This window comes from Anolis sagrei, chromosome 3 (assembly GCF_037176765.1).
Source record: "Anolis sagrei isolate rAnoSag1 chromosome 3, rAnoSag1.mat, whole genome shotgun sequence".
NCBI classification, from domain to species: Eukaryota; Metazoa; Chordata; class Lepidosauria; order Squamata; family Dactyloidae; genus Anolis; species Anolis sagrei.
In genome coordinates this window covers 2,966,560-2,990,000 of record NC_090023.1, presented here as the reverse complement: position 1 = coordinate 2,990,000, position 23,441 = coordinate 2,966,560, and the positions used below count along the sequence as shown (strand labels likewise).

Sequence of the window (23,441 nt, the reverse complement as noted above, 5' to 3'; positions counted from 1 at the left end):
AAGGGTAAATTATTGTCATGCAGGGACTCAGAGCAGATCACAAGAAAAGATGGTAAATATTCAATGCCAGATCCAATACACAAATAGAAACATAAAACAATCAATTAACCTACATATAACATCACAGACATTAAACATAAATTATATAAAGAACACTTAACATTAATATGAAATCATTCTTAAAATATAATGATTTTAATAATCCTCTTTAATAATCCTCTAATCTTCTAATAACAATAACTATAAATATTAGGGCTGGGCGGTTTCGTTTCGTTAATTCGTAATTCGTTAATAATTCGTTAATTTTTTCAATTACAAAACGATAACGAACCATTCTGGAGCAATTATTAAAAAAACCGGATTTTCAAAAACGTTTTGTAAATGCTTCGTATTTCGATATTGTATTCGTTTTGTTATTGTTTTGAGGTCGTTTCGTTATTATTTCCGCATGTCTGGGCCAGTTTTATGGTTTAATTAGTGAAAAAAAATTATAATATCACACCAACAGTCAACAACAGAGGGAGAGGGAAGCTTCAGAAGGTTTTGGAGGTTTTTTAGCGTATTTCGCGGTCGCGTCCGCCATTAACGAATCGATTCGTTATTGTTTTGGAAATCGATTCGTTAATTTTTTACCATTTACGAAATTTCGTAAATATCGAACTTTTTAAAAGGAAAATTTTGTCATTATTTTAAATATCGAAACAAAAAAAAACCCCAAATACAAATCGATTTTAGAAACAAATTTTTCCGTTGTTACCCAGACCTAATAAATATATAGCATATTTTTAGAGCTTGGCTGGTTTTCAGTCGAACTCAGCCCCAGTCCAGCCCCAAACATTCCTGGGAGGATAGAACTAGGACTCAGTAGTAATGACTTAGGGTGCATCTACCCTGCAAGGTTAATGCAGTTGCCCTCCACTTCAACTGCGATGGCTCATTCCTCATTCCTCATTGCTATGGAATCATGGGAGTTGCGATTTTACAAGTTCTTTAGCCTTCTTTGCCAAAGAGAGCTCATGCCTCACCAAACTACATCTCCCAGGATTCCATAGCATTGAGCCATAGTAATTCAAGTGGGGCCAAACTACATTCCTTCTACATTCCTTTCACACGTACGAGAGCAGTACGTGTGAAAAAGATCTTGGAGTCCTCGTGGACAACAAGTTAAACATGAGCCAACAATGTGATGTGGCAGCAAAAAAAGCCAATGGGATTTTGGCCTGCATCAATAGGAGCATAGTGTCTAGATCTAAGGAAGTAATGCTACCCCTCTATTCTGCTTTGGTTAGACCACATCTGGAATATTGTGTCCAATTCTGGGCACCACAATTCAAGAGAGATATTGACAAGCTGGAATGTGTCCAGAGGAGGGCGACTAAAATGATCAAGGGTCTGGAGAACAAGCCCTATGAGGAGTGGCTTAGGGAACTGGGCATGTTTAGCTTGAAGAAGAGAAGACTGAAAGGAGATATGATGATAGCCATGTAGAAATATGTGAGAGGAAGGCACAGGGAGGAGGAGGAGGGAGCAAGCTTGTTTTCTGCTTCCTTGGAGACTAGGATGCGGAACAATGGCTTCAAACTACAAGAGAGGAGATTCCATCTGAACATTAGGAAGAACTTCCTGACTGTGAGAGCCGTTCAACAGTGGAACTCTCTGCCCCGGAGTGTGGTGGAGGCTCCTTCTTTGGAAGCTTTTAAGCAGAGGCTGGATGGCCATTTGTCAGGGGTGATTTGAATGCAATATTCCTGCTTCTTGGCAGAATGGGGTTGGACTGGATGGCCCATGAGGTCTCTTCCAACTCTTTGATTCTAGTATTCTATGATTCTATCTACCCTGCAAGGTTAATGCAGTTGCCCTCCACTTCAACTGCGATGGCTCATTCCTCATTGCTATGGAATAATGGGAGTTGCGATTTTACAAGTTCTTTAGCCTTCTCTGCCAAAGAGAACTCGTGCCTCACCAAACTACATCTCCCAGGATTCCATGGCATTGAGCCATGGCAATTCAAGTGGGGCCAAACTGCATTCCTTCTACGGTGGAGATGCAACCTAGAGTTAAAAGAACCCATCGAACTGTTGAAGGAGTGATGTAAAGGAGTGATGACATTATTATGTCCCTTATGCAAGAGAGACACCATTGTGTCCCCAGTACAGAGGTGCAGGAATGGCTATGTACCACTAGAGGGACTGGCACACCATACCTCCAAATGGACATGACAGATTCCAGTCCTCTGACACTTATGCTTCACACCATTTTGGCCAAGTATACAGGACATCATGACATAGGACTAAAGACAGACCATACTCCCCAGATACATACACTGTTCCTACCCCACTGACCATGTATGGACATTACCCTTGAAGACAGGAAGGATGACATCGCCTATAGCTGACCTCACCTGTAGATTACCTCACCCTTAAGAGTCCAACCAATCGCTTGGCAGTTATGTAATCCCCCACTGTTGCTATGCAGACTTTGCTAAAGAACACCAAAACCTATATAAGCTGTGCTTAGACAACAATAAAAGGTCATCATCATTCACTTCTACACCCTGCCTCCCGCCTGGTCATTATCTCGTTTCAACAAACTGTACTCACGGAGCACTTTTGCCCACCATTAGGCAGCTGCCCTCCTTACTGCAATTACAGTCACAGCCCCGGGCTAAATTGGTCGAACCGTCGTCATGCAAAAAGCCCAGCGAATGGCCCAGTTGGTGAGCCACGTTTTCAGCATCATTTTGAAGGTTGAGATACGTCTGCATGCAGGAGACAAAGGGAAGGTGGCATTGAGGTGAAAGCGAATATGAAATGTCAGGTGTGTTTTCATCAAATGCATTCTGTCAGCCCACCATCTTTACTGGGGTTGGGAATAAACGAGCAATGAAGAAGCAAATCATGTCTTTTTACCTCTATAGCAGTGTTTCTCAACCTTCCTGATGCCGCAACCCCTTAATACAGCGCCTCATGTTGTAGTGACCCCCAACCATAAAATTATTATCGTTGCTACTTCCTAACGGTAATTGTGTTATTGTTATGAATCATAATGTAAATATCTGAAATGCAGGATGTATTTTCATTCACTGGACCAAATTTGGCACAAATACCGAATAACAGAGCTCCATGCAGTCATGTCGGCCTTGGAGGTGTCTATGGACAACACCAGCTCTTTGGCCTGTTACTTGAGCACCAACCCCCAGACTTGATTAATGTCAGGGGAAAACTTTTACCTTACCTCACCCAATATGCCAAATTTCAATACTGGTGGGGTTGGAGAGAGAATTGATTATGTCATTTGATTGTTGTAGTTACTGGGATTTATAGTTCACCTACAATCAAAGAGAATTCTGAACCCCACCAACGATGGAATTGAACGAAACTTGGTGTTGTTTTTGGAGTTGTAGTTCATCTGTTTTGGAGTTGTAGTTCATCTGCATCCAGATAGCACTGTGGACTCAAACAAGGATTGACCTGGATCAAACTTGGCATGGATACTCAATATGCCCAAATGTGAACACTGGTGGAGTTTGGGGAAAATAGACCTTGACATTTGGGAGTTGGTAGTTGGTGGGATTTATAGTTCACTTACAATGAAAGAGCATTCTGAATCCCATCAACAATAGAATTCGGCTAAACTTCCCACATAGATCGCCCCTGACCAACAAAAAATATTGTGTTTTTTGAAGGTCTTTGGCGACCCCTCTGACACCCCCTCGCGACCCCCTCAGGGGTCCCGACCCCCAGGTTGAGAAACACTTGTTCATTCGTTCAGTCGTCTCTGACTCTTTGTGACCTCATGGACCAGCCCACGCCAGAGCTCCCTGTCGGCCGTCACCACCCCCAGCTCCTTCAAGGTCAGTCCAGTCACTTCAAGGATGCCATCCATCCATCTTGCCCTTGGTCGGCCCCTCTTCCTTTTACCTTCCACTTTCCCTATAGGAATCCCTTAGTTCTCCAGCACAACTCAATGGTCATTCTACATTGACTGTAGAATTGCACTGGAGGATCTTGAAATTCCTACAGGGGTGTAATCCTATTGTCAACCCCAAAACTTCTTCCCAATGGCTGCACTTCATCCCAGAGAGAAATGACTTATGGAGTGCCATAATGATGTCGAGTGGAATTCAATGTATTTATCAATGACTTGACAATGGAGTAGAAGGCATGCTGATCACCTCTGCAGATGGGACCAAATTGAGAAGGAAAGCCAATACCACAGAAGATAAGATCAGGAGACCTAGGCCAAAACTAACACAATGCATTTCAACAGGGAGAAATGTATGATATGACAGGCAATAGAAAAGAAATGTATAGATACAGAATGGATGAGACCTGGCTTGAAAACAGTCGGTGTGAAAAGGATCTCGGTGGCTTAGTAGACCACACGGTGAACATGATGCAGCAGCTAAAAAGGCCAATGCAATTCTAGGATGGATTAAGAGGAATATAGTGCCCAAAGCCAGAGAAATAATAATCCCATTCTCTTCTACTTTGGTCAGTCATCACCTGGAATGACCCTGGCCAAAGCAATTCAAGGACATAGACAAATGCCTTGGACCACAAGAAGATCAAATTAGTCCATCCTCCAGGAAAGAAAGTCTGACTGCTCACTGGAGGGAAGGATATGTCATACACCAGAACAGGAACACCTCTGACCGTAAACGCCATACTAGCTTAGTAAAATTAGCAAGCAGTTTATTGAAGAATATAAGCAGGCAGGAAAATTAACAAAACAGTAAAGTTCCAAAACAAAGGTTAGTCCACGAGCTTCAAGGAAAAACAAGGTCCATAGGCATATAAATCATGAAAAGGCACAAGAATCCATGAAACAAGGCACCATGAGAAATCCAATACACAAATCAGGAGCTTGGCAAAAACTTGGTACATGAAACTAAGAACACTTGAAAGCAAGACCATCATGAAATTCCAACGTTGACCCAACTGAGGCAGCTCTTTTCCATGAATCAATATAAGGCTTCTCCAGATCACAAAACTGAAAGGAAAGCATTTTCTTGACCTTACCACCAGATAAAGGTTTCTTATCTCTCTTTGCTTGTAAACAAACTGATCTTCTTTGCACCTAAGCACTCTGTCGCTGTTTAAAAAGCTCTACACTCTCATTAACTTGACCCTTGATAAATAATCTTCAGACAGTCCTTTGTCCCATCCTGGTCATTCCACAGATGTATAAACCCCTTTTCCTAGTTCCAACAGACCTCACTACCTCTGAGGATGCTTGCCATAGATGCAGGCAAAACGTCAGGAGAGAATGCCTCTAAAACATGGCCATATAGCCCCAAAAAACCTACAACAACCCAGTGATTCCAGCCATGAAAGCCTTCGACAAATCTCTCCCTTCTTTCACTGAGGATGCTTGCCATAGATGCAGGTGAAATGTCAGGAGAGAATGCCTCTAGAACATGGCCATATAGCCCGAAAAAACCTACAACAACCCACTTCAGACAGTTGCTCTGAAAAAGGGCCTCTCCCAGGAATGTGGCCTTGTGAATCTTCCAGAAACAGCTCGGGCCTCTCGTCTAAGCTTAAATCAGGTCAAGGCAAACCCTCACCCCCAATGCCAACAGACCTAGGTCCACCATCAGGAACATCATCTCCATTCCCATCATGAACATCAGACACAATCACAGACTGAACAGGCTGACATACAACAGGATATTAGAGGCCAAGATGAAGTCCTTTGGCCACATCATAAGAAGACAGGAAGGCTTGGAGAAGAGAATGATGCTGGGGAAAATGGAAGGGAAAAGGAAGAGGGGCCGACCAAGGGCAAGGTAGGTAGATGTCATCCTTGAAGGGACTGGCTTGACCTTGAAGGAGCTGGGGGTGGCCACGGCTGACAGGGAGCTCTGGCCTGGGATGGTCCAGGAGGACACCAAGAGGCGAAAGCGACTGACCAAATAAGCAACAACTAAAATGGACAAGATATAACTCGTTGGTATTCTTGGATCAGAAATCCTTCATTTCAACGATGCTCGTTATTATCAACCGTTTTGCATATCCACAGAACACATCTCCTACAGATACTTCTTACTTTCTATGCATTTTCAGCGGTATGTGTGTATATCTGAACCCTCCCTCCCTTCCTTTTGAGTACTTCACAAATGTAGAATCTCTGAGGCGCAATGCATTATGCATCTTGCCTCGTCGGTCGCAGGAAATCAATATTTTTTTTGCTTACGACTACCCACCCAATACATTTCTCTTTTCATCTCCTCTGACTGGTATGTGCTGTAAAATCAATGCCGCTGGGTGAAAAGTCCTCTGAATGAGATGGTAGTTTTGCACAAATACTGCAGACACATTGTTAGTGTCAAATAAGAATGAAACATTCAGCGGTTTGCTGATCTGTTTCAGTGAGCTTGGCCAACTCCATCTTGACAAGAGCTGACATCTCATCCACGGCCTATATATTGTTTTGCTGTATTGTGCCATTCTAGAAATGCTGCATTTCCAATATTACCGTCCCAGGACCAAAAAACAAAAGTCCACATAAAGTGTCAGACCCTGAGAACATCCTCCTAAACAACAAGCAAGCCCTGGACACATACTCTGCTGATCACATAGATTTCAGAAAAGGATGACCCCATATTTCAGTGTCAGGACACCTGGGGGGGGGGCAGGTGGGGGTTTCAGAGGGGACAGCAAAGAGTATTAGAAAACACATATTTCTGATGTCTTTAGGTGTTGGATTTCAGCCTGTGCATTGAACGGTTATGTTGTTAAAGTGCAAAGTATAGAACTCTGCTCAGACGGTCTGTTAATGCAACTTAAGCAACGTATGTGTTAGGTACTGGCTTGTTCAGTAGACTCTTCTCTACAGTTCCATTTTGCCGGGAAGCCTTAGCATTGAACGGTTATGTTGTTAAAGTGCAAAGTATAGCATTCTGCTCAGACGGTCTGTTAATGCAACTTAAGCAACGCATGTGTCAGGTACTGGCTTGTTCAGTAGACTCTCCTCTACAGTTCCATTTTGCCGGGAAGCCTTTGCATTGAACGGTTGTGTTGTTAAAGTGCAAAGTATAGAACTCTGCTTAGACGGTCTGTTAATGCAACTTAAGCAACGTATGTGTTAGGTACTGGCTTGTTCAGTAGACTCTCCTCTACAGTTCCATTTTGCTGGGAAGCCTTAGCACTGAATGGTTGTGTTGTTAAAGTGCAAAGTATAGAACTCTGCACATACGGTCGGTTAATGCAACTTAAGCTACGTATGTGTTAGGTACTGGCTTGTTCAGTAGACTCTCCTCTACAGTTCCATTTTGCCGGGAAGCCTTAGCATTGCACGGTTATGTTGTTAAAGTGCAAAGTATAGAACTCTGCACAGACGGTCAGTTAATGCAACTTAAGCAACACATGTGTCAGGTACTTGTTCCGTAGACTCTCCTCTACAGTTCAATTTTGGCGAGAAGCCTTTGCATTGAACGGTTGTGTTGTTAAAGTGCAAAGTATAGAACTCTGCACAGACGGTCTGTTAATGCAACTTAAGCAACGTATGTGTTAGGTACTGGCTTGTTCAGTAGACTCTCCTCTACAGTTCCGTTTTGGCGAGAAGCCTTTGCACCTTTGCATTGAACGGTTGTGTTGTTAAAGTGCAAAGTATAGAACTCTGCTCAGACGATCGGTTAATGCAACTTAAGCAACGTATGTGTCAGGTACTGGCCTGTTCAGTAGACTCTCCTCTACAGTTCCATTTTGCCGGGAAGCCTTAGCATTGAACGGTTATGTTGTCAAAGTGCAAAGTATAGAACTCTGCCCAGACGGTCGGTTAATGCAACTTAAACAACGCATGTGTCAGGTACTGGCTTGTTCAGTAGACTCTCCTCTACAGTTCCATTTTGGTGAGAAGCCTTAGCATTAAATGGTTGTGTTGTTAAAGTGCAAAGTATAGAATCTGCACAGATGGTTGGTTAGTGCAACTTAAGCAACGTATGTGTCAGGTACTGGCTTGTTCAGTAGACTCTCCTCTACAGTTCCATTTTGCCGGGAAGCCTTAGCATTGAACGGTTGTGTTGTTAAAGTGCAAAGTATAGAATCTGCACAGATGGTCGGTTAGTGCAACTTAAGCAACGTGCAGTCATTCAATTCTTGACAGCAGAAGGTGTCACCTTAACATCTTTAAACTTACTCGCCCAACAACACATAGTACTCCAACACAATCCCCATAAACAGCTTGCATTCTCTGATGAATCTCCTTTGGGGTGACACCTTCTGCTGTCAAGAATTCAATGATTGCACATTGCTTAATTTGCATTGACCGACTGTCTGGACAGCAGAAGGTGTCACCCCAAAGGAGATTCATCAGAGAATGCAAGCTGTTTATGGTGATTGTGTTGATGTGAATATTGTGCATTGTTGGGCGAGTAAGTTTAAATACATTGAGGTGACACCTTCTGCTGTCAAGAATTCAATGACTGCACATTGCTTAAGTCTCATTGACCGACCATCTGTGCAGGGTTCCATACTTTGCACTTTAACAACACAACCATTCAATGCTAAGGCTTTCTGCCAAAATGGAACTGTAGAGGAGAGTCTACTGAACAAGCCAGTACCTGCTACATACCAGTAATGCCATCTGTTGAGGAGTTACAAAGGTGGAGGCATTACTTTGCACTTTAACAACACAACCGTTCAATGCTAAGGCTTCCCACCAAAATGGAACTGTAGAGGAGAGTCTACTGAACAAGCCAGTACCTGCTACATACCAGTACTGCCATCTGTTGAGGAGTTATGAAGGTGGAGGTATTACTTTGCATTTTAACAACACAACCGTTCAATGCTAAGGCTTCCCACCAAAATGGAACTGTAGAGGAGAGTCTACTGAACAAGCCAGTACCTGCTACATACCATTACTGCCATATGTTGAGGAGTTACGAAGGTGGAGGCAGTACTTTTTATTCAACCCTCATAGCAGGCATGGGCCAACTTGGGTCTTCCCTCCAGGTGTTTTGGACTCCAACTCCCACAATTCCTAACACCCGGTAGGCTGTTAGGAATTGTGGGAGTTGGATTCCAAAACACCTGGAGTGAAGACCCAAGTTGGCCCATGCCAGTTATATAGCAACATCCTCCTCCCAACAACTCTTCCAAAAGGGACAGGGAGTTCCTAACATTATGAGAAAGGCGTAAGACGAGTGATAATCACCTACACGCATTGCGGACACAGAAGCGTGGTTGTAGCGGCAAATACTGTCTCCCCGTGCCAGTCCAGATGGATGCCCTTTAGCCCTGCAAGGATAAGCAGAAGATACTACAGGTTAGATTTCAGGGCAATCTATCCATCCAACCAACCAACCACCCACCAAAATAAAAAGGGTATGAAAATAAGTTTGGCACATCTTTGTTGTTACTTAAAGCAATTTAAAAACAATTTAAAAACAATAATATCAGAGATCAAAGGCCTGTCGAAACAGATATGTCTTCCATGCCCTGCGGAAAGCTGATAGATCCCTCAAGGCAAGGACTTCAGGTGGCAGAGTATTCCAGAGTGATGGTGCCACTGCTGTGAAGGCTCTGCGCCTGGTTGCTGTTAGACGCAAGGTCTTGACACTGGGAATTTCCATCAGATCTTGGTCCTCAGAACGGAGGGATCTCTAGGGTTGGGAGGGGGTGAGGCGGTCCCTCAGGTACATCGGTCCCAGACCATGCAAGGCCTTCAAGGTGAGTCCCATCCCTTTGAAAGTGATCCGGTGCTCAATTGGTAACCAATGCAGCTGGAGTAAGATTGGGGTGATGTGGCATCTCATCGGAATTCCCGCAAGAAGCCGAGCAGCTGCATTTTGTACCAACTTGAGCTTCCGGATCACCAACAGAGGGAGGCCAATGTAGAGGGCGTTACAGTAGTCCAGTCTTGAGATGACCGTAGACTAGTTCACCTGGACAGGGAGGGGGCCAGCCGTGTAGCCTGCCGCAGGTGAAAGAAGGCGGTTCTGCTCACGGCGGAGACCTGGGCCTCCATCGTCAGCAGAGGGTCCAAAAGGACTCCCAGACTCTTCATCAACGATGACGGGCGTAGCGCCTCGCCATCCAAGGTAGGCAGCTGGACATCCCCACTGCCCGATTGACCCAGCCATAGGATGTCCGTCTTTGCTGGATTCACCCTCAACCTGCTGGCACGCAGCCATCCAGTCACGGCCTCAATGAGGCACTGATGGAAGGAATCAGGTACAGAGTCCGGTCAGCCTTCCATCTTCAGCACCAGCTGAGTGTCATCGGCGTACTGGTCACACTCCAGCCCAAAACCTCGAACCAGCTGACCAAGTGGTCGCATAGAGATGTTAAACAAGAGAGGGGAGAGAATGGCCCCCTGAGGAGGAACCCCACAAGAGAGAGAGGGGGGACCTCTCAGAGACCAGGCCTCCCCTCTCCACTCGCTGTCCACGGTTGTGAAGAAAGGAGGGGAGCCAGTTCAAAGCTCTCCCCCTGACTCACTCCAGCAGCAGCAAGGCGGTGGGTCAAAAGATGGTGGTCGACTGTGTCCAATGCTGCTGTGAGATCCAATAACACAAGCAGCGCCGACCCGCCCTGGTCAAGGCATCGAAGGTGATCTGTGATGGAGACCAGCACAGTCTCTGTCCCGTGCCCCACATGGAAAACGGACTGGAAGGGATCTAATCCAGCTGTGTCGTCTAGGAATTGCTGCAACTGCTCCGCTGCTGCCCTCTCCATCACCTTGCCCAGGAACGAGAGATTCGAAACTGGGCGGTAACTGGAGGGAACCCAACAATCTAAGTCTGGTTTCTTCAGCAGGGGAGAGAGAGACCACCACCTCTTTTAAACCCTCTGGAAAACCTCCTTGCTCAAGGGAGCTGTTTATAATCTTCAACAGAGGGTCACGTAATCCCTCCAAGCAGGATTTCACCAACCCAGAGGGACACGGATTGAGGGAGCAAGTGCTGTAAACAAACAAACAAACAAACAACAGCGAGGTATAAATATAGCAGATGCCATTTCTTCTTTTCCTTGGCTCCTCTCCCTTGCATCTGATCATGCTAAAGAGTAAGTGTTACTGCAATGAATGAAATGTAAATAAAGATAAGAGCCGCTCGTTGAAGCAGAAACAACAGTCTGAAACAACTGTCTGAAGTCGGTTAATTGGATGATAAGAAGCAAGTTGGCCAGCAAATTGCATTGATATGTGTAGCATGATGTGCACTACGTAGGATTGAAATGGCAATGAAAGTGGTGCCAAACTGCATTTTAGTCATTAAAAGAGGAAATACATTAGCAACAGAAAAAAATAAAGGAAACCCTGGCGCCTTACGTAAGGATGCCTGCATGGTCAAAATGCACATGGCGCTGGAGCTCGTTGCTGGCAAATTTGTAAAACGCGTCCAAAGTGATGGCGAGGCTTTTGGCACTGACGGTGACCCGGTCATTCTCGGTCCACAGCTCCAAGCCCACCAGATAAACATGGAGGCCTATGGGCAAATAGATCTGGAAAAGAGGAAAGGAGCCATGAACTAAATCGGGCGCACATTCAGAGCAGCCTGCCCTGGATTCTCTTATAAGATACACTCACGGCATGGACGTCCGCCATCATATGCAGAATGATCAGCACCAACTGGGTCTCGTTGTGTTTATGGGCCGCAAACTAAGAGGAGAGGAAAGAGACACTTAGAATCATAGAATCATAGAATCAAAGAGTTGGAAGAGACCTCATGGGCCATCCAGTCCAACCCCATTCTGCCAAGAAGCAGGAATATTGCATTCAAATCACCCCTGACAGATGGCCATCCAGCCTCTGCTTAAAAGCTTCCAAAGAAGGAGCCTCCACCACACTCCGGGGCAGAGAGTTCCACTGCTGAACGGCTCTCACAGTCAGGAAGTTCTTCCTCATGTTCCGATGGAATCTCCTCTCTTGTAGTTTGAAGCCATTGTTCCGAGTCCTAGTCTCCAAGGAAGCAGAAAGGAAGCTTGCTCCCTCCTCCCTGTGGCTTCCTGTCACATATTTATACATGGCTATCATATCTCCTGTCAGCCTTCTCTTCTTCAGGCTAAACATGCCCAGTTCCCTAAGCTGCTCCTCATAGGGCTTGTTCTCCAGACCTTTTATCATTTTAGTCGCTCTCCTCTGGACACATTCCAGCTTGTCAATATCTCTCTTGAATTGTGGTGCCCAGAATTGGACACAATATTCCAGATGTGGTCTAACCAAAGCAGAATAGAGGGGTAGCATTACTTCCTTAGATCTAGACACTAGGCTCCTCTTGATGCAGGCCAAAATCCCATTGGCTTTTTTTGCCGCCACATCACATTCCTGGCTCATGTTTAACTTGTTGTCCACGAGGACTCCAAGATCTCTTTCACACGTACTGCTCTCGAGCCAGGCATTGTCCCCCATTCTGTATCTTTGCATTTCATTTTTTCTGCCAAAGTGGAGTATCTTGCATTTGTCCCTGTTGAACTTCATTTTGTTAGTTTTGGCCCATCTCTCTAATCTGTCAAGATCCCTTTGAATCCTGCTCCTGTCCTCTGGACTATTGGCTATCCCTCCCAATTTGGTGTCGTCTGCAAACTTGATGATCCTGCCTTCTCGCCCTTCATCTCAGTCATGAATAAAGATCCTGAACAGGACCGGGCCCAGGATGGAACCCTGCTTTGGGCACTCCACTCATCACTTCTTTCCAGGATGAAGAGGAAGCATTAGTGAGCACTCTCTGTGTTCGTCCACTTAACCAATTACAGATCCAATTACTTATCAATTTAGCCCATAATACTTAAAGCATGAGTGAATTATTGATTCATTTATTATAATATGCATCCTGCTTTATAACCTGAGGTATAAACAAACAAACAAATATACATTATTTACATTCTGCCCTATCTCCTCGAGGGGACTCATTTACGGGAAACATTCAATGCCATTATGCAGTTAAAGAAGACCTACAAGCCACTCCTAGAATCATAGAATCACAGAATCAAAGAGTTGGAAGGGACCTCGTGGGCCATCCAGTCCAACCCCATTCTGCCAAGAAGCAGGAATATTGCATTCAAATCACCCCTGACAGATGGCCATCCAGCCTCTGTTTAAAAGCTTCCAAAGAAGGAGCCTCCACCACACTCCGGGGCAGAGAGTTCCACTGTTGAACGGCAGGTACTGGCTTGTTCAGTAGACTCTCTTCTACAGTTCCATTTTGGCAGGAAGCCTTAGCATTGAACGGTTGTGTTGTTAAAGTGCGAAGTATGGAACCCTGTGCAGACGGTCGGTCAATGCGACTTAAGCAATGTATGTGGCAGGTACTGGCTTGTTCAGTAGACTCTCCTCTACAGTTCCATTTTGGCAGGAAGCCTTAGCATTGAACAGTTGTGTTGTTAAAGTGCAAAGTATGGAAACCTGCGCAGATGGTAGGTCAATGCAACTGAAGCAACATATGTGACAGGTACTGGCTTGTTCAGTAGACTCTCCTCTACAGTTCCATTTTGGCAGGAAGCCTTAGCATTGAACAGTTGTGTTGTTAAAGTGCAAAGTATGGAAACCTGCGCAGATGGTAGGTCAATGCAACTGAAGCAACATATGTGACAGGTACTGGCTTGTTCAGTAGACTCTCCTCTACAGTTCCATTTTGGCAGGAAGCCTTAGCGTTGAATGGTTGTATTGTTAAAGTGCGAAGTATGGAACCCTGTGCAGACGGTCGGTCAATGCGACTTAAGCAATGTATGTGGCAGGTACTGGCTTGTTCAGTAGACTCTCCTCTACAGTTCCATTTTGGCAGGAAGCCTTAGCATTGAACAGTTGTGTTGTTAAAGTGCAAAGTATGGAAACCTGCGCAGATGGTAGGTCAATGCAACTGAAGCAATGTGCAGTCATTGAATTCTTGTTGTTCGTAGATGTCCTCCTAATTGAGTTGTTGGTATGTCCTTATGGTTGCCTTTTATTACCTCCCCGCTTAGAGCAGTACCTATTTACCTACTCACTTTGCTGTTTTCAATCTGCTAGATGGGCAGAAGCTTGATCACACTGGTATGTATAGTACTTAATTTGCTGACTAGATCAATTATTACAGGCATGCGCAGAAACTACTTGACACTGAAAATTTAGGTTCTTGTAGGTTTTTTCGGGCTATAGGGCCATGTTCTAGAGGCATTTCTCCTGACGTTTCGCCTGCATCTATGGCAAGCATCCTCAGAGGTAGTGAGGTCTGTTGGAAATAGGACAATGGGTTTATATATCTGTGGAATGGCTGGGGTGGGGCAAAGAGCTCTCTGCTGAAGCTAGGTGTGAATGTTTCAGCTGACCACCTTCATTAGCATTTGAAGGCCTGCCAGAGCCTGGGAAAATGTTCTGTTGAGAGGTGTTAAGATGTGCCTGGTTGTTTCCTCTCTGCTGTTTTGCTGTTGTAATTTTAGAGTTTTTTAATAGTGGTAGCCAGATTTTGTTCATTTTCATGGCCTCCTCTTAACACCTCTCAACAAGAGATTTTCCCAGGCTCAGCCAGGCCTTCAAATGCTAATGAAGGTGGTCAGTTGAAACATTCACACCTAGCTCCGGCAGAGAAGAGCTCTTTGCCCCACCCCAGCCATTCCACAGATATATAAACCCACTGTCCTAATTCCAACAGACCTCACTACCTCTGAGGATGCTTGCCATAGATGCAGGCGAAACGTCAGGAGAAATGCCTCTGGAATATGGCCCTATAGCCCGAAAAAACCTACAAGAACCTAGTGATTCCAGCCATGAAAGCCTTTCATAGAATCATAGAATCAAAGAGTTGGAAGAGACCTCCTGGGCCATCCAGTCCAACCCCATTCTGCCAAGAAGCAGGAATATTGCATTCAAATCACCCCTGACAGATGGCCATCCAGCGTCTGCTTAAAAGCTTCCAAAGAAGGAGCCTCCACCACACTCCGGGGCAGAGAGTTCCACTGCTGAACGGCTCTCACAGTCAGGAAGTGTGTTGTTTGACAATACACTGAAAATTTACTTAGTAAAATTATTAAACAAATGAAAAACATGGGCTGTTGTACATATGAACAGTTGTCCTAAACTTTCTTCAACTCGTATTAATTCTGCATTGCGGATGGCCTCCTACTGAAAATGATGCACCTGTCAAATCCTATTAACTGCAATTGAGCACAGCCAGGCAGGTTTCCACCCCATAAAACAGTCTGGTTGTTCAGTCTAGGTTGTCAAGCAGAATTATTTACATCCCAATCTAAAAGAACAGATTTCCATCTCCCGGCATATTATACGGTGCTCCTGGCTGAAAAGAAGCTAGAAGTTTGATTATTGATGCCCATTACCGTGCTTTTGTCCACAACAAGATAATACTCCAGATATCTGGCCGACGCGGCATCTTTAAACTTGCCTGCCTGGAATGAAACAGAAATAAAATAAGGTTTTCTGGAACAAGGCATTGCAAAAATTGATCATAAACTAATATTTTCCAGTATTGAAAAACCGAATCTATGCTAGTCCATCAACTCTAAAAGGTACGCCTGGCTGCAAATAATAAAAGTAAATGTAAAGGAAACAGTGAAAGAAGGGAGAGATTTGTCGAAGGCTTTCATGGCCAGAATCACTGGGTTGTTGTAGGTTTTTTCGGGCTATATAACCATGGTCTAGAGGCATTCTCTCCTGACGTTTCGCCTACATCTATGGCAAGCATCCTCAGAGGTAGTGAGGTCTGTTGGAACTAGGAAAATTGGGCTTATATATTCGTGGAATGACCAGAGTGGGACTCTTGTCTGCTGGAGCTAGGTGTGAATGTTTCAGTTGACCACCTTGATTAGCATATAATGGCCTGACAGAGAGATATTGACAAGCTGGAATGTGTCCAGAGGAGGGCGACTCAAATGATCAAGGGTCTGGAGAACAAGCCCTATGAGGAGCGGCTTAAGGAGCTGGGCATGTTTAGCCTGAAGAGAAGGCTGAGAGGAGACATGATAGCCATTATACATATGTGAGAGGAAGCCACAGGGAAGAGGGAGCAAGCTTGTTTTCTGCTTCCTTGGAGACTAGGACGCAATGGAACAATGGCTTCAAACTACAAGAGAGGAGATTCCATCTGAACATGAGGAAGAACTTCCTGACTGTGAGAGCCGTTCAGCAGTGGAACTCTCTGCCCCGGAGGGAGTGTGGTGGAGGCTCCTTCCTTGGAAGCTTTTAAACAGGGGCTGGATGGCCATCTGTCAGGGGTGCTTTGAATGCAATATTCCTGCTTCTTGGCAGAATGGGGTTGGACTGGATGATGGCCCATGAGGTCTCTTCCAACTCTTTGATTCTATGATTCTATGATTCTATGAGAGAAATGCTGGACCACTCTCACAACCACCATGTCAGACTACACAGAGAAGCCATTGAAATCCACAAGAAGCATGTGGACAATTTCAACAGAAAGGAGGAAACCATGAAAATGAACACAATCTGGCTCCCAGTATTAAAAAACTCTAAAATTACAACAGCACAACAACAGAGAGGAAACAAACAAGGCCATCTAATCACCTCTCAACAAAAGTTTGCTCCAGGCACTGCCAGGCCATCAAATGCTAATCAAGGTGGTCAGTTGAAACATCCACACCTAGCTCCAGCAGACAAGAGTCCTTTGTCCCACCCTGGTCATTCCACAGATATATAAACCCTTTTTCCTAGTTCCAACAGACCTCACAACCTCTGAGGATGCTTGCCATAGATGGAGGCGAAATGTCAGGAGAGAATGCCTCTAGATCAGGGCCATATAGCCCGAAAAAACCTACAACAACCCAATGGAGAGATTTATTTAACCAAGAAACCAAATGAACTGCAAATGATGGGTCTGTGACAGGACCATTTTCGTTTGTATCAAAGTTGTTCTGATAGTCCCTCTCACAGGGCCAGTGTGAGAGGGTCTATCAGAACAACATTTATACAAACAACGATATTAGACATACAGACTCTATATAACTACACTGGATACACAAACAAACAATAACTACATTGACTAACAAACAAAGTGGATTTTACCACATCTACTCAGCATTCACACTACACATATAAACATTCACCCTTCACATGCATCCATCTCCATTCTTCCTCCATCTCCTGGAAAAGAACACCTGCACTCATGCCAAATTGCTTCCCTGCAAATCTGCCATTTCTCCAATACTTCCAACACTTCCAACACTTCCAATATGCATCATTTCCCTTCCTCTGAGAAAGCAGCAAGTGCCCAGACTTCTGCTTCCCTGCAGATCTGAAACTCTCTCAAATACACCAACTCTCTCCTTCCCATGGAAAAGAGCTTAGCGAGTGGACCAGACTCCTTCAGTCTGCCACAATTTTGGAGTATTAGAAGGTCTCTTGTATAGCAATATTTCTTGCTATTGTTCCAGTTGTCTTTGTAAATGAATGACCGGTGTTTTTCCAGCCCAAACATCCTCACTCCCCAGTTCCTGGGAGATGTTGACTCTTTTTCTTAACAGATATTGATGCTTTTGAGCTGTGGTGCTGGAGGAAAGTTCTGAGAGTGCCTTGGACTGCGAGAAGATCCAACCAGTCCATCCTCCAGGAAAGAAAGCCCGGCTGCTCACTGGAGGGAAGGAGACTAGAGACAAAGTGGAAGTCCTTTGGCCACATCATGAGGAGACAGCCAAGCCTGGAGAAGGGAATGATGCTGGGGAAAGTGGAAGGCAAAAGGAAGAGGGGCCGACCAAGGGCAAGATGGATGGATGGCATCCTTGAAGTGACTGGACTGACCTTGAAGGAGCTGGGGGTGGTGACGGCCGACAGGGAGCTCTGGCGTGGGCTGGTCCATGAGGTCACGAAGAGTCAGAGACGACTGAACGAATGAACAACAACATTGGTTTCCTTAACTTAGAAGAGCATTGTCTTTGGTAATGTAAACATGTTGTTTTCAACTCTAGTGTTAATCAGTTCAGCAATGTCAACAGTTAATCATGGTCACAGTTCTCATCAGCAACTATTAATTACAGTTCCTGAATGTCGTTTTCTTCCAGTTCTCAATATTTTAGGATTGTGTCTTCACCCGAATTAGGCCCCATTCATATTCCTTTCATACAATTTTGTATTTATCCACCACACTTCCCTTCCTTCCTAGGGGCAGATGGTGGAAAGCAGCAGAAGCATCAGTGGTGGTGACAGGGAACAGCAAGCCACACATTGTGCAAGCCTGATGTACACGATAGAGTTAATGGTCATACCTTAAGTCTTTGGTTTCAAGCAAAGAGAACTGGAAAACCCATGTACTTACTCTACCCTTGGGAGGAGGTGGTCTGTGGCCATCCACGGTTCCCACATTACCAACTTCACTGGTTGCATTGGTCCCGGCGTCTGTGCCTCCTCCGCAGGGCTGGCGCAGCTCAGGCCTCTTTCGGTAAATCATGTGTTGAAATGTGAGAGAGTTCGCAACGGGTTTGATTTCATATCTTATGGCCCCAATTTGGATATGACCCCTGGAGGGTGGAAAACCCAAGAGGAAGACTATTAAAATGCCAAACTAAGTGGTGAATGTAACCAATCAGGATGTGGCTTCGTTGAGACCAATTGTCCACTACCCGAGACCGAATCTGCAAAAAAATACAAGCTGCAAAACAAACATCTCTTAATGAATGTGCACCATTGGAAAGCATTCATATAATATATAGCATTTAATCTGGTCTACAGAGCCAAGTGCATTGTTTCGTATATGTGCTTGGGACATGTCTTCTTGAATCTGCTCATGATTCACATAGCAAATGAAAGTGGGCTTTGACCCCATGTTTGAAACTGTATTGTATGTTCTGTGTACACTCATATAATGCAGTTTAAATGCATTGAAGTGCATTATATGGGTCTCTATACCTTTATTTCTCCATTTCTTTTCCTTTCTTCCCTGTTTCCTACCTACTTTTCTTTCTTTGTTATCTCCTTCCCTCCTTTCTCCCCTCTTTTTCCTTCTTTCCTCTCCTTTCCTTTCCTTTCCATTCCCCTTTCCCTTCCTTCCCCTTCCTTCCTTCCTTCCTTCCTTCCTAGACGCCCCCTCTCTCCTTCCCTTCCCCTTCCCTTTCCCTTTCCCCTTCCTTCCTTCCTCCCTCTCTCCTTCGTGCTCTTTTTTCTGCCTTTCTTTCTTCCCTCTTCCTTCCCTTCTCCCTCTCCTTCCTTCCTTCCTTCCTTCCTTCCTTCCTTCCTCTCCTCCATCCCTTCTTTCATTCTTCTTTCCCTTTTTCCCCTCCCCCTCCCTCCTTTCTTTCTTTCTTTCTTTCTTTCTCTTCTTTCTCTTCCTTCCTTCCTTCCTTCCTTCCTGGACTCCTCCCTCTCTCCTTCCCTCTCTGCCTTTCTTTCTTCCTCTTCCTTCCTTCCTGGACTCCTCCCTCTCTCCTTCCCTCTCTGCCTTTCTTTCTTCCCTCTTTCTTCTCTTCTCACTCTCCTTCCTTCCTTCCTTCTTTCTTTCCTCTCTCCTCTCCCTCCTTTCTTTCATTCTTCTTTCTTTTTCCCCTCCTCCCTCCCTCCCTCCCTCCCTCCCTTATTTCACTCTTCTTTCCTTCTTTCCCCTCCTCCCTCCCTCCCTCCTTCCTTCCTTCCTTCCTTCCTTCCTTCCTTCCTTCCTTCCTTCCTCTCTCCTTTCCTCTCTTTTTCTGCCTTTCTTTTCCCCCTCTTTCTTCTCATCTCCCTCTCCTTCCTTCCTTCCTTCCTTCCTTCCTTCCTTCCTTCCTTCTTTCTTTCCTCTCTCCTCTCCCTCCTTTCTTTCATTCTTCTTTCTTTTTCCCCTCCTCCCTCCCTCCCTCCCTCCCTCCCTTATTTCACTCTTCTTTCCTTCTTTCCCCTCCTCCCTCCCTCCCTCCCTCCCTCCTTCCTTCCTTCCTTCCTTCCTTCCTTCCTTCCTTCCTTCCTGGACTCCTCCCTCTCTCCTTCCCTCTCTGCCTTTCTTTCTTCCTCTTCCTTCCTTCCTGGACTCCTCCCTCTCTCCTTCCCTCTCTGCCTTTCTTTCTTCCCTCTTTCTTCTCTTCTCACTCTCCTTCCTTCCTTCCTTCTTTCTTTCCTCTCTCCTCTCCCTCCTTTCTTTCATTCTTCTTTCTTTTTCCCCTCCTCCCTCCCTCCCTCCCTCCCTTATTTCACTCTTCTTTCCTTCTTTCCCCTCCTCCCTCCCTCCCTCCTTCCTTCCTTCCTTCCTTCCTTCCTTCATTCCTTCCTTCCTTCCTTCCTTCCTCTCTCCTTCCCTCTCTTTTTTCTGCCTTTCTTTCTTCCCTCTTTCTTCTCTTCTCCCTCTCCTTCCTTCCTTCCTTCCTTCCTTCCTTCCTTCCTTCTCTCCTTCCTTCCTCTCTCCCCTCCCTCCCTCCTTTCTTTCATTCTTTCTTTTCCCCTCTCCTCCCTCCCTCCCTTCCTTTTCCTCTGCTCCTCCCTCCACCCACTGCATTATATGGCAATGTAGATGGGGCACTATAGTGCATTATATGAGTCTCTATACTGACCATATAATGCCATTTCAAATGGCATTATATATGGCAGTGTAGATGGGGCCCAAGTTTCTGCAAAGTTATTTCTGCCACTTTTAACATTCAGTTCCTTGATATATTTTTTTGAGTTAACATATTCTGAAACATACACATTTAATACACAATAAGCTGAAAAGCACCCATCTCAGCACTAATCCTGGAGGGTTGGGAGTTCTCCTGGATTCATCGCTGAGCCTGGAGCCCCAGGTTTCAGCGGTGGTCAGGGGAGCTTTCGCACAATTAAAACTTGTGTGCCAGCTGCGCCTGTACCTTGGGAAGTCTGGCTTGGCCACGGTGGTCCACGCTTTGGTTACATCCCATTTAGACTACTGCAACGGTCTCTACATGGGGTTGCCTCTGAAGACTGCCCGGAAGCTGCAGCTAGTCCAACGCTGGGCAGCCAGACTACTGATGGGTGCTGGGTCCAGGGAGCACACCACTCCGCTGTTACGCCAGCTCCACTGGCTGCCAATTAGCTTCCGAGAACAATTCAAAGTGCTGGTCTTAACCTATAAAGCCCTAAACGACTCCGGCCCTGTTTACCTCTCCAAACATATTCTCCCCTATGAACCATCAAGATTATTAAGATCGTCTGGAGAGGCCCTGCTCTCGGTCCCACCGGCCTTGCAAGTGCGTCTGGTGGGGACGAGGGACAGGGCCTTCTCAGTGGTGGCCCCTCGACTCTGGAACTCTCTCCCACTGGAGATCAGAACCGCCCTGTCTATCCTGACATTTAGGAAACAGGTGAAGACTTGGTTATGGAGACAGGCATTTGACGAGTGAGCCAGATATGGATGGAGGATGATGAACAATGAGTTAGTGTGACGACTGACCATTGTAGTTATTGAATGTAATTGCTGTTTTAATGTTTTAGTGTAAAATGAATTATTATGTTTTTATTAACTGTATGTGATATTATGGTTGGAAACTGGTCTGAGTCCCTCAAGAGAGGTGAGAAGGCCGGTATATAAAACTTTTAAATAAATAATAAATAATATTGAGAGCCCTGCATTGCAATACTTGACCCTTTCTTCCTCCTCTTTGCTTCCCTTCTTCCGTTCCTTTTCCATCCTCCAATTCCCATAACTCAAGGAGCGCAACTGGCGAAGGACATTAACCACATAGCAGATTTTGGAGGGCGGAACCCACCACACCTGCTCTTGAAAAGGGTAGTCTGTCCACCATGTTTGGAAGTTTAATTTTGGAGGATTAGATTATTTCCAGGTTTAATTCATCCATTTTCTCCAGAAATTTCAAGGTCCTCCAAGGTGACTCTATGGGCAACTTCTGCTGACAGTTCTGAGAATAGAAGTTGACCCACGATTTGGATTTGGCACAAACCGCTCACTGAGATCAGCTTAAGAGGCCCAAATGTTCATACTGCTCACATGATCCATACCTACATTATATGTAATTTTTTTTCAGTTCTTACACAAAGCCTTTATTACCAAAGCCCAGTGCAGGTAGAGAGGACAACCTGAGAGTCCAAGGCGCCTTCCACGGATCCACTGTAGTAGCAGTCGTCCTGCAAAATTCAAAGACATAACAGGGCATAATCATCATCATCATCATCATCATCATCATCATCATCATTATTTATATTCCACCCTATCTCTCTCCTTGAGGGGACTCAGGGCGTATTCCAACATAACAATGGCAAACATTCAATTGTAATGAGAAATTCAATGTGCAGATTTGATAAATGTGGATTTAATATTATGTGTGGGAATGAATGGAAGAATGTATGGATGGAGTTAACAATTTTGGAGACACCCGTATAATGTATTGTCGAAGGCTTTCGTGACCTCACCTCTGAGGAAGCTTGCCATAGATACAGGCGAAACGTCAGGAGAAATGCCTCTAGAACATGGCCATATAGCCCGAAAAAACCCACAAGAACACCAGTATAATATTAAGACCTGCAATGGCTAACTACCTGCTTGCTGGACTGTAATTAAAAGTTGCTAATGAGAACTGAAAAGTAAACTCTGATAAGAACTGGGGCAATGATTATTTTAAGTTAAGGAAATGTTTACAACATTCGTTAAGAAGGAAGTCAACCCAAGCCTTTATCAACACCAATCAAGGAGATCATCATCTGGCCAAGAAACTGAGATGGAGCCAGGATGGAAGATGTCTATTATTAACTTACAACTTTAGGACGACATCAGCAGAATATTGCTATAAAAGATTCAGTCTAATAATGCTCAAATTGTGGCAGACCTGAGGAGTCCGGTTCACCAGCCATGTTCTGCTCCATGGGAAGGAAAGAGATGGTGTATTTGGAGAGTAGCAAATATGCTATAGGAAAGCATGATTCTGGTCACTTTTGGGATTTTGGCCTGCATCAAGAGGAGCCTAGTGTCTAGATCCAGGGAAGTAATGATACCCCTCTATTCCGCTTTGGTTAGACCACATCTGGAATATTGTGTCCAATTCTGGGCACCACAATTGAAGGGAGATATTGACAAGCTGGAATGTGTCCAGAGGAGGGCGACTAAAATGATCAAGGGTCTGGAGAACAAGCCCTATGAGGAGCGGCTTAAGGAGCTGGGCATGTTTAGTCTGAAGAAGAGAAGGCTGAGAGGAGACATGATAGCCATGTATAAATATGTGAGAGGAAGCCACAGGGAGGAGGAGGGAGCAAGCTTGTTTTCTGCTTCCTTGGAGACTAGGACGCGGAACAATGGCTTCAAACTACAAGAGAGGAGATTCCATCTGAACATGAGGAAGAACTTCCTGACTGTGAGAGCCGTTTAGCAGTGGAACTCTCTGCCCTGGAGTGTGGTGGAGGCTCCTTCTTTGGAGGCTTTTAAACAGGGGCTGGATGGCCATCTGTTAGGGGTGATTTGAATGAAACATTCCTGCTTCTTGGCAGAATGGGGTTGGACTGGATGATGGCCCATGAGGTCTCTTCCAACTCTTTGATTCTATGATTCTATGATTCTATAATAAGAACTGAAAAGTAAACTGTGACAAGAACTGGGAAAATAATTATTTTAAGTTAAGGATAACGAT

At 45.0% G+C, this 23,441-nt stretch overlaps 1 protein-coding gene across 1 annotated transcript in view; it reads right to left on the bottom strand.

The window, feature by feature from the left end:
- Positions 1–2,596: 2,596 nt before the first annotated feature.
- Positions 2,597–23,441, bottom strand: part of LOC132770299 (disintegrin and metalloproteinase domain-containing protein 9-like) — a 35,122-nt gene continuing 14,277 nt past the window's right edge. Inside the window, exons 5-11 of the mRNA XM_067466210.1 lie at positions 21,872–21,948; positions 18,203–18,404; positions 15,258–15,326; positions 11,536–11,607; positions 11,278–11,450; positions 9,164–9,242; positions 2,597–2,758 (exon numbers count right to left, since the gene is read on the bottom strand). Coding sequence (XP_067322311.1) covers positions 2,597–2,758; positions 9,164–9,242; positions 11,278–11,450; positions 11,536–11,607; positions 15,258–15,326; positions 18,203–18,404; positions 21,872–21,948 — 834 coding nt within the window. The remainder of the gene's footprint in view (positions 2,759–9,163; positions 9,243–11,277; positions 11,451–11,535; positions 11,608–15,257; positions 15,327–18,202; positions 18,405–21,871; positions 21,949–23,441) is intronic.